We start from the raw sequence: 12,170 nt of genomic DNA, 5'->3' as shown, positions 1-12,170 counted from the left end.
AATGGAATAAGACAAGAATTTTGAATGTTCTCCTGGAAACCCAGTTTGAGAGGGTAGATCTCTTAGCCAAGTGTGAGATTCCTAACACTTTGAAAACAGACCTTGCAAAGATAAGCAAATGGTCTAAATAAGGAAAAAAGTAAATACCTTGACCTTGCAATCTACAATAGGCTATCACTAGAGCTAAACATTTTGTGAATACCCTTGGAGTAGGGGATGACTTCAAGGGTAATGCAGAGAAATGAAAGAGTGATCGTGGCATAAACAGCGGTGGCTAGGAATGTGATCAACATCTTTTAAAGCTAAAGTTTCAAAAATTTTAAAGGAGAAATAAAAGGTAATAGATTGTGAAATAATAGGATTTAGAAATTATGAACTTCCAGAAACTGGTGTGGAATGCATCACGTCATACACTAAACTAAATAAACAGCATACTCAAAACCACAGTAAAGAATCCTGGCAATTTATAAAACTTCCTTCTGTTAGCACAGAAAAACTATCATCATCTGAAAAAATCCATACATGCTTTAGTTTTAACATTTGAAGGTTCCACATCTTCCTTTTATATACTGATCTGAAACACTGCTCAAAATCCTTCATACTTCATTGACTTTATTAATACATTGTTTTGTCACACGCTATTTTTCAGACTTCAAAATATACCGGTTAAAGTTCATCATTTGATCAATGCTGCAGCAGCCTTGGCCATATGGGTTATATCCTACCTATAATACAAAAGCCCCCCAGCCAGCTTCCAAAGCTAAAGGGCTGGTTATACTGGTATGTGTAGTAAATTTAAAGGTTTCTATTTTACATTCCTGACCGCTCTGTGCAAGACAATGGTGGTGACAGGGAAGGCAGTTTAGACTACAAAGAGTCTATATGCCAAATCACTCCAAATACTTGCAAATTTCATATGCTTAACATAGTTTGAATTTTAAAAGTTTTCTTGAAAAAAAGACCTTTGAGAACTGTAGTGGATTTTTAGTATTCACTATTTTAAATGGATCATGTAATGTGTGGACAAGGAGAAGATAAAGGTTTGCTGCGTATTTGCAGGTAGGCTCCACAATATCTTGCACACACGCAAGTTAGTGCACCACAGGTACCAATATGATTCTATCATAGTCCATGTGGGTGTAAATGACCTGAGGCATACCTCATTGGACTAAATGAAAAGAGACATTCTGGATCTCTCTGAATATGTGTCACAGACAGGTACATGCATTGCAATGAGCAGCATTCTACCTTCACCAAGAATGAAGTTACAGTATGACCAGAAAATGACCGGTTTTAATAACTGGCTTAGTTTCTGGTGTCACTCCAGGGGAATCCAACCTCTATCAGCACAGGAGGACATGGTTATCAAACCATGCACCTTTGCCAAAGACGGTCTACACCTGTCCTCCCTGGGCTTTCGGATATTGGTTAAAATTCCATCCACCCCCCCCCCCCCTACAGCCTTTTTAGGTAATGTCTTACCAACACAGAAAAAAGGTAAAAAAAAAGGGCTGAATAGAGTGGTTACTGCTCAATACTAGGAGACTAAACAAGACACTCCACACCCTACAAGCTTTCCTCACTCTGGAGTATGTAGACATCTGTTCTGTTACTGAAACTTGGTTTAAGTCATAGAAAGTACTCCAGCAGTTGAAGGCTGCACTTCTTTCCACATCTTTAGACCAACAGTAGCACAGACAGTGGCTAAAGGTAGAGCTGTCTCGATCTACATTAGCAACAAATACAACTACAGGTTGGTTAAACAGGATGATTCCCTGGAATTCATCCCTATCCAAGTCTCCATAGACAAGGTTCCTTACCATGTCCTGGCCAGCTACAGGTCACATTCTTTGACTCATAAACTCACATCTCTTACACTGACCATACATAGAGATGCTCACCATCCAACCAAACACCCTATTCATGAGCGACTTTAACTATCCCTCTATAGATTGGGAAACATACATTGCTCTAACTCACAGGCACAGTGTTTCCTGGACTTTGTCAACACAAACACCCTGGACCATATAGTGCTTACTCCAACCAGAGGATCAACACTTTGAACCTAGTACTCACCAACATGGAAGAGTGTTGCACCCCCCCCCCCCAGCGTCTTGTTCTCATTGGTGAGGTCAGACTACAAAGCTGTCTCCCTCGAAATAAAAATCAACCCAAAAACCTAGCTAAACCTGTAACAGTTAAGAACTATTCTAAAGTAAAATATGTCCTATTAAGCAACAGTTTGTCAAAATTCACAGCTTTTCCAAACTGTGAAAACACAGCTACCTATGTAGAATTATTTACAGATACCATGCACAAATGTGTAAATGGCTGCAATGAGGCTGCCATACCTACCAGAAGAAAGCCCAGATCTAACATCAAAAACAATCCCAAGTGGTGGAATCCTATCCTTAACAGGGTATATAACAAAAGAAAAAAGTAATGGCCAGAATTAAAAAGAACAATTCTCATAGACACAAGAGCTCTCCAATTCAATTAAACAAGAAACTAAGAGGTCAAAAAAAGTTCAATAAGACCAATTACAAGGTCAGGATAGCCTCCCATGACAGAAACAATCAAACAGCCCTCTTCAGTTATGTCAGGAACCTTAAAGGTAACACTTAGAAGTACAGAACTGGTGATAAATGGCACAACCTTCACTGAAAAGGGTTACATAGCAAATCTACTGGCTGATAAATTTAGCTCTAATTTCACCCCCTCCAATACTCCATGTGAAATCCCTTCTATCATATTCCCCCATACTATTAACAAGGAGAAGGTCCTGGTGTTGCTAACTAAGGTCAAAAGTAGTGCTTCAATGGGCCCTGATAACATTCCGAGTTGCCTCCTATATAAGCAAAGCATGACCTAGCAAGACCACTTATGGCACTCTTCAACTACAACCCCAAAACAGGTTACATGGCAGGTGAATGGAGGGCTACAAGGGTCATCCCTCTTCATAAGGGTGGAACATCACCTGATCCTAGGAACTACAGACCCACTTGTCTAAGTCTTAATATGCAAAGCCATGGAATGAATTCTCAAGGAAATGATCTACAAGGACATTGGCAACCTACAGACACTGGAACTATTCCAGTTTGGCTTTATTAAGGGAAAGCCTTGCCTACTCAACCTGGCTCTTCTTCAGGAGGGTCATCAAGGCTACAGATGAGGGGAAAATGGTGCATACCACCTACCTTGACCTGGCCAGGGAATTTAATACAATACCCCACTCGGATATTGTTGACAAACTCTCAGAACTGGGCATAAATCTCTACATAACTCACTGGTTTGCTGGCTGGCTCACAGACAGGACCCAAGAGGTCAGGACTGGTGAGTCCACCTCCATCAGGAGACCAGTCACAAGCTGAGTATTCCAGGGCTCCATGTTGGGCCAGCCCCTGTTTGGCTTCTAATTCTTAGAAGTCAAGGCTAGTGCTAAAGGCCTCAAAGTTCATAGATGACTGTACATTGGGAGCTATTATAGATTCTCCAATGACACTAACATCTTACAAAAGTGTTTAACACAAATAAAGGACTGGTGCCAAAGCCATGGATTAAAACTCAACACAAAAAAGTGCATTATACTACCCTTTGAGAAATTGTCCACCCAAGCTAATTACTCCATCAATAAAACATCCCTAAGAGCTGACCAGATAGTAAGGGATCTAGGAACATATGTAGACAGTAGTCTGGCTTTGACCAACACGTAGCCATGACAGTAAGAAAAACATTCTATGTCACCCAACTCATTAGCATGAGTATGCAATCCAGGTCCAAGAAAGTTATAGTACCACTCTACTCAGCCCTTATCAGACCCATCATTGAGTACAATGCCTCCTTTGGCATGTATCTAACCAGGCACTTGCAACAGCTGCAGCACCCTCAAAGGTACCACACTGGGAGAATCCATGGTATGAATATCCTGGCCTACACAGATTGCCTTAAAGCCCTAGCTCTGAATTCGGTCTCCTACAGGTTACTGAGAGGAAATCTATGCCTGGCATTTAAGGCATTCACCAATCCAGCTCTGATGGATCTCTTGCACATCTGCAAAACAAACAGCACCAGAAACACTATATCTAAGGACCTAAACTTTGCTTACGACATACACAGAACATGCTGTAGATGCTGATATGCTTCTTAAAGGATCCATGTGTTATGGAATAAGCTTCCTGTCTACATGAAGCAGAGTTCATCCTTGACCCTATTCAAAAGGAACCTTAATCAATCGATGGGAAATCACAAATTCAGCCCTGGTCTGGCCTCATGTCCCTGATGGACACAGGTTGACTGCAAGTAAATAAATCCATAACTAAGATAGCCCCCCACATAACCCTTAGCTACCTCTTTGTTAACATGCTCTAGCATATAAGCATCCAAGGAACTTGAGAGACAAAACTGGGTTGTGGTGGTCGTTAGCCAAGTATAAACCTATGAACGTATGGTCATGTGACACTTATTTGTTTTAAATACTTTTTTGTGCCTGAGTAAATCATTCTGATAAAATCTGTGTGTAATGTTTGAAACAAGAAGAATATGTTTACTGATTTATTAGAGAGCATCACTACATAATAAGCAAGGTATTAAATTGACTACTTTCTTTTCCTTCAAACCTGTCTCAGCCTCTCCTGTATCAGGCAATTTGGACTGAGACAAGGCAAGTGCTATCACCTTTTATACTGCAGTCTGGAATTATGCATGCCATATGTAATCTTACATGTAATGAAAGAGACAGATTACCTGTAACCAGAGTTTTATTCTCTAACATTGTACACACAGCTGCAACCTCTATGCAAAAGCCATGGCTTGGATCACAAAGAGATCATGGAAGAACTATTCTTTTACTGTAAAAGGAAATGATTACTGTATCTGTTCAAAAAGTGGTTTTAAGAAGATGAACACGACAACCTGATCACCCCCCTAAGAAAAGTAATGTAGCAGTTGTACTTTCAGAAATGAATAATTTTCAGCACAGGCAGGGATTTTTCACTGACTCCTAATACAGACTCTGTCTTAAGCATGGAAAACATACAGCTTAATAAAATACTTGTGTATAATGGTCTAACAAGACTGGATGATGGAGACGTTCTATGGTCTCTCTTCCAGGACAGCCTGTAAATCTCTGATACAGTTTATCTTACCACATCAGTTCAAAAGCTAAATGCCATGAATGTTAGGAATGCTGTATACTATCATGGTTCTATAATGACCTACATAATGGCATGCTAAGAGTCAAATAGGGAGCAGGCACCCCAGCTCAAATGCATTAAATAGGGACAGCAGAACAAGTGATCTACACTTGCTACTCCCTTATTCTCACCATACAAAATTCTAGGTGCCAGAACTGTGGGGAAGACAGGTATGAAGCTGTACACTAACAATACTGTTTTAATAACACACTACAATAAACATAAACAATCCTTCGCAAAGATATGCAGCAAACGGAAAAGTGACCACATTGAAACCACCTTTGACATAACCCATCAAACATCAAATCCATTCCTCTGGGTCTAGGAGACAGGGAATGGAGCAGGCTCCCTGGCACAAAGAGATACAGCCCTGATTACTTTCCAAATGATACGAGATCAATCAACAATCTAAGCAATGCAGTAGCTAATTTGAGGGGATGGTAGGCATGGTCAATGCCCATCCCTAGAAAGGTCAGTTCAGTCTTGCTGCAGTAGTGACCTGGTGGTTAGGTCACACATGTGCATGAAGAGCAGTACTTCCTATTCTAGACAATCACTGTCGGTACATGGCACTTCCAGTTATGCCTGTTGTCAGTACACTGCTTCTGCCAGCCAGCAAAGGGAGGATGATTAACTCCCCAAGGGAAGACAGTCATGTTAGGACCAATACAATTCTATCACAGTCCATGTGGGTGTAAATGACCTGAGAGGTATCTCACTGGACTATATGAAAACAGACATTAGGAGCAAACAAAAGTTTTCAAACACCCCAAAGGATGATAGCTACTGTATGCCCCCTAGCTCTCACCTCACTCACTCACATTTCCTGGCTGACAGGCCGGGAAGCAAAAAGAAAACACAGCCCAATATGAGGTAGGGATGTGAAAGTGAAAAGGAAAGCTAGGGGCCAAAACATATTTTAAACAATGAAAAATAAGAATGTGAATGGCAAATGTGAAACATATGGAAAGCTTCCACATTAAAATATTTAGGAATACACCTGGATCAGACATGAACCTGACATGAAACATAAACCTTGTAGTGTTCAAGACCAGAAAAAATACTTGGTTTATGATGCAGGGATAACAATTGCTCATTGCTATTTACTATAATACAGGTCTGCCAAATGTACTTTAGCACCAGCCCTAATGCATGTCTGTGCTGTACTCTATGTCCAACAAAGAAAAAAAGGAATTCCGACCATTTAATGTGCAAAACATTTGAGTGAAACAGCTAGAGCGTCTTCTGTGTGGAGACATGCGTGAATGGGCGTACCTCAAAGGTTGTGCGTCAGGGCCGGCAACTCGGCATGTAAAAATCTACTGCCAATCATTAGCGGACCGGAGTTCCGCTGTGGCTACCCCTAACCGGGAAAAGCCGAAAGACACAAATAAGCAAACTCTTTCTCAATGCATTTGGCAATTATGACATGGTATAGTCCCATTCTTATTAATTAATGGTCTTGGGCAACCAGAAATAAAACCTTTGTAACATAATCTTTGTTTCTGATTTGCTCTTTTTTCTAGATAAAACTAGGCTGGATACCAACAATTTTAGCTATATCTGGACCTGACTTCAATACTGAATAATTATTTTTAATTTGCGATGTCTGTGTATTGACTTAAGTAATATAACCTAATTTCTTAGAGTATAGATGCTTATTCAAATTATTACTATCCGATCCTGGTGAAAAAAAAATCACCAATGTTATGTTCTGATACTTCATAATTCATATTATATTTAAGTAAATGGTTATTGTATCCTGTACTTAAAAAATCTTCCATTATATTGTTAGCTTCATTATAAAATGTTTGCCACAAGTATTCAATTTACTTGCTCTTAATAACTGACTTCTTACTATACTATTATATGTATATCTAGGATGCATAGTGTTTTAATGCAGATATCTAGTTGTTTGAACTTCTTTCTTTTATATATATATATATATATATATATATATATATATATATATATATATATATATTAGTACCAAATTTCCCATCATTAAAAATTATTTTAACATCTAAAAAGGTGATATCAACTTTAGAATATTTCATTTCAAAAGATAAAAATTGTGCGGACTGTTGCAACCTAGCTACAAACCTATTCAATGACATATCATCGCCAGTCCAAATAAGGAATATATTGTCTACAAAATGCTTATAAAAAGCTACATATTCAGTCAATGATGACTGTATTAAATATGTTGCTATTTTCCAACTAGAAAGGGCTAAATTAACTAAAGTATTAGCCACAGGAGTACCCATTGGTTGCGCCTAATTTCTAATAGAGGTATTCATCATTAAATAAAAACATGTTATTATTAAGAATGCTACCTAACACAAGGCAAATGATATCTATCCTCCTTGCTGAAAAATTATTCTATTTACATAGGCAGTCTCTAACTGCCTGAACACCATAATCATTTGGAATTAACATTTTTACGACTGACTGTGTACCAGATCTTAATGTTAAGCCAGTTTTAAAATTGAAACAATGCTCCTTTTAAATATCTGAGCTTTGTAACTTTAATAAGTATATCATGTGATTGAGTGACTCATTTCTATTGGCTTGCATATTCTTTTTAAATGTTTGTATTTCTTACTGATATATTGCATTGAGAAAGAGTGCTTTACTCAAAAGCTTTGCATATTAAATTGTTTTATGTGATGGTTGGAATTCCCTTTTTCTTTGCTGCATATCTGAATTTTATTGGGTTCCATTTAGCTGTATGGATTGGTTTATGCTCATGCCTAAATGTTACCTACACAACCTGCTCTCCAGCATAACATGACTACTCTGTACCACACCTGCTTTCCTCTTAGCTATAATTCAGTGGAGAATGTATACCAAATAGGGCATGCAAGTCTAGAACTGTTACATTTAAAAACATAATGTAGGCCCCACCTGCTAGAGTTGATGGTAGATAGATATATATAAACGATCCCACAAAACTTAATGAGGAGAGAAGGAGAAATTCCCTGATGCCAAATTTCCCATAGTCAGTATGAATACCACTCAGGTCTCCACTGAAGAGAGGCCACTGGCCTAAAGGAACTAACCTGGTCAACAAAGTGTAAATACAATAGATAAAAATAAATGTACTGTAATCAGACCGATCTTCTCTGCAGTACCTGGACAACATTACTAATACAGTACAGTACTTCTGCCATTCAGTCACATGCCATATGTACCAGTATTACCTGCATTTAATCAGACGTTTTTGCAATAATCTCATTTTTTGACCAGAAGGTTTCCTATGAACTGCCACAGAATCAGGATTTCCATGAGAATGTCAAGTGTTTATAATCCCATCTATTTTCAACTATTGTCTTCTAGGTCTGGTTGCAGCTTTCTCATAAATGGTTAAATACCATAACATTTGAATTACTCTGTCCAGTTTTGGAAGCAGTACACAGAAAAACAGATTTGGATCATACCTCTCAGCTGTACAGATTTTCACAGAATATCTAGATTTTTCACTCATATTTTTGGTTTGTTCTTCATAAATATTGTGTTTTTTTTGACAAATCACTTGGATGATATAAGAATTAAAGTCACTAAATAATGACATACAGTTAAGTTTTAGACTTCAAATCCTCCAGAAATGCATGCTAGCAAAAATTCTATTATTCTAGCAACTTTCCAAGTTTAAAAGAGCAATATTTAAAATGTGTTCCAATTTCTGGGCCTTTGTCCCCCCATTATGTCAGGCTTTGTCCAAACTTCTTGTGCTAAGAGGTTAAGAGATATGATTTGGATGGTTTACAATATACAAATGACAGCACGCAAAATTCCTAAAGGATTAGACTAGGCCAAAATATAATAAAATATTTTCCACCTGAATGACAGTATTAAAGAGGGTGGTGCCACATTTTCTGATGGGCTCTCTCATACTATTAAACTCAACCACTGTACTGACATTTTGGCCTACTCATGTATTTTTGCAATGCTTTACAAATACAACACAATATTAATACTTATTGTCTAACAGTACACTTTTCTAAAAACAATAAATTCACAAAAGTACCTTCTGGATTATTAAGGTCTTCATTCTTGTTAATTTTCCTGATTATCTTCAAAGATTCCTGATACTTTTTACTACAGTCTTCTCTTCCTAGAGTGCTTAGGTCATAGCAGTCTATAACCACAAACCGAAAGCTAGGAAAAGGACAGAAATCATAACAATAAAATGTTTCTTGTTTGTCTTCTCCAACATTAGAATTTACTCTGTTGCTTGAAGCAGGAGTCATACTGTTTCCCAGGTGTTGACTGTTTAGGGCAGAACTCATTAAACAATGTCTGCTAAAGTTGTAGAATTCATGGTTTCCCCAAATATGATGGATATCAGCTTTGGATTTTTTAAATTCTTGCATCACATTCTTAAGTGCCTTTTTTGAAGCCTTGTGCTGAGCATTTAATCCATCAATGATATCGCCAAGCTGAAGAATGAAACTGGGTGGCATGCAGTCCTTATTCCATTCTTCTACAGCCTCAGAAAGTAGTGTTATACTGTTCCTGTAATATCGCTTCCTCGTCTTCATGAAGTTATAGCCATCTTCCACATCAGCATACTGAATATCTGCTATGACACCAAAACTGAAGCATACTGAATTATCTCTTTCTGTGCCCATTTGAGCAAATGTGAGAATTACGTTGCTCCAGATCTAAAAAATATAAAAGTAGACAAAAACAAAACTTTTTAATTAGCAAAACTTTTTATTTTTTTATGGTGATATTTCTGTAAGCACAACTACTAAAACAACTTTTTGCAACTTCAGTTGCGATCCAGATGTACAACTAAAGATGTGTTTCAAAAACTACAACTTAAAATGAAACCTTATACAATGTAAGGAACAACATTTATCAAACGTTCAGCGTTTCCAGTCTTAGTGTACTCCCTTCTGTTGAGGTTAAATGTTTTATTTAAAAAAAACAGTTATAAGAAAGAATTCCTAATTGCTGAAATAAAATAAAATAAGAAGAGGAACAAACTGATGCAAATAAACACTGCCAAGTTTCAGACAGACAGCTATAGCCATTCCCTTGAAGCTAATATGTGCCTTGCATATTGTTCACTGTTCAGTATGCTACAGATCTTACCACAAATGGAAAGCTCTAGTGAGTAAAAGTGAAGTAAAGATGTAAAAGAAATTTCAGCAAAAACTGACTCAAAGAACCACACAGACTACTTTATTATAAAACAACAAGCACTCGGGCTTTTGCAGTACACTTTTTCAAGTTGTAAAACATCAAACAGACAGTATTCAGCTTAAATACTCTACAACAGTAATTATACAATAAAACATTCAATTAAAACATAAATTATCTAAAATGTCTCATCCTCAGCATAGGTTTTATATTATTTATTACATTCAGTCCAGGACTTCTATCTGCCCTTAATTTATTTATCCAAATGATATTCTACACATTCTGTTTTTAATATCAGATCAGGGTTAAAAGGGTGGCCCAATGGTTAAGGTGTTTGCCTTACAAACACAAAGTACAGGGTTTGAATCTTACAGGGGATAATTAGCTAGGCTTAAAATCACTCGCAAGGGCAGTTAGCCTAGTACTAATCTATGAACCTACTACCTCCATTGCAGTTAGGAAGTATTTGTTGAAGCACCATAAATGTAAGGCAATGCATATCTGTATCACTTAAATGTTTATAAAGGGTGTTACTATCCAACTTCCTCTGCATTTCAGACAAATGATCAAAGATTTTTTCTTTTAACTTCCCGTTTGTCTTGCTGAAATTTATTAGAGATCTTAACTAGTATCTACCTGCACAGTGGTAAAATGGGTTAAAATGTAGTAGTCAGACTAGTGTCGATAATGTGGATAATTCTGGTTAATTTATTCTTTGGGATTAGCCAAAGCAACAATTTATGTCTTATTGACCATGTTAAACCTACTGGCCAGGCCCATTTTCAGAGAGGAACTGTGGGAAAGAATCCATAATAATTACATACAACAGACAGTGGAAGGCACTTCTTGTTCAAGGAGTTTCTTGCTGTGGCCATTGCTTTTGTGGCAGGCAGCATCATTTTCCAAACAATTAAAACTGGGTTATCGTCACTTAAATGGTTTGGGAGGACTCCATTGTAAATGTTGTTTTGAGGCTTCTGGTCAGTATCCAGTTAAGTATTTTTCTTTGCAAGTATGGTATAAATCTTAAAATTTTCAATGAATGGATGCTGATTTTTAGGTTATATTCTACATCGCTTCATAATATGTTAAGATTTCTGAGAAGAAGATTTTAACTTGTACATTTGTCATGTAATCATTTAAAGGTTTGAGGAACAGCTGCTTGGGGAATGGAGCCAACCTGCTCCGTTTGAAGGAAGCAAAGGCAACATATTTTTTTTTCCTGTTTCCTACCATAACTATGACAAGTGTCTCTCATCCAGTAGCTGAAGTTGGGTAATTATGGTGAAGCCTGGAGATTATGATATTTTTCACTAGTATAAGAACTCTCCATCTTATGGTGGTCAAATATGGTTTGACATACTCATTTTCCTGTTATGTGGCTTCAACTATGTCTCGGAGATGGCTATTATATCCGATTTTAGTTGCAGCTCCCCCAAACTTTGGATTTAGCTATCATGCTGCAAATACATCAGTCACTGGTATGGATTATAGTCCCCTTTGCATTTCTGATGGTATTTATGCTGTCTGTAATGTAGGAGTTCATAGGTAGGTTCTAGGCTACTGTGCCAAGGGCCTAAGTAAGCCTAGCCAACAAAGTTCCCTGGATTATGCCAACCCAAGAAAGTTAATTTCCTGTGCCCCTGTCGAGCAGAGCCACAGAAGTGATCCTCAGGGTGTATTTCCTATTTCCCATCCACTCATCAAGATTTTTCTTGAAGAGTGTTAATGAGGAACTTTTCTTGACACAGATGGGTAGCTTGTTCCAGAGTATGGGAAGTCTCTGGGACAGAAACCTATCCCTCCAGCATGTCCTATTTATTGTGG

General features: G+C 37.7%; 1 protein-coding gene across 1 annotated transcript in view; it reads right to left on the bottom strand.

The window, feature by feature from the left end:
* ADPRM (ADP-ribose/CDP-alcohol diphosphatase, manganese dependent) overlaps positions 1 to 9,855 on the bottom strand; it is a 74,043-nt gene extending 64,188 nt beyond the window's left edge. Inside the window, exon 1 of the mRNA XM_044068151.1 lies at positions 9,223 to 9,855. Coding sequence (XP_043924086.1) covers positions 9,223 to 9,826 — 604 coding nt within the window. The 5' untranslated portion in view covers positions 9,827 to 9,855. The remainder of the gene's footprint in view (positions 1 to 9,222) is intronic.
* Between the last annotated feature and the right edge of the window lie 2,315 nt (positions 9,856 to 12,170).

Source organism: Protopterus annectens, chromosome 4.part0, assembly GCF_019279795.1.
Source record: "Protopterus annectens isolate FY-2018-M chromosome 4.part0, PAN1.0, whole genome shotgun sequence".
Classification (NCBI taxonomy): Eukaryota; Metazoa; Chordata; order Ceratodontiformes; family Protopteridae; genus Protopterus; species Protopterus annectens.
The sequence above is the reverse complement of the archived record's forward strand: the minus strand, read 5'-3'. Positions and strand labels throughout refer to the sequence as shown.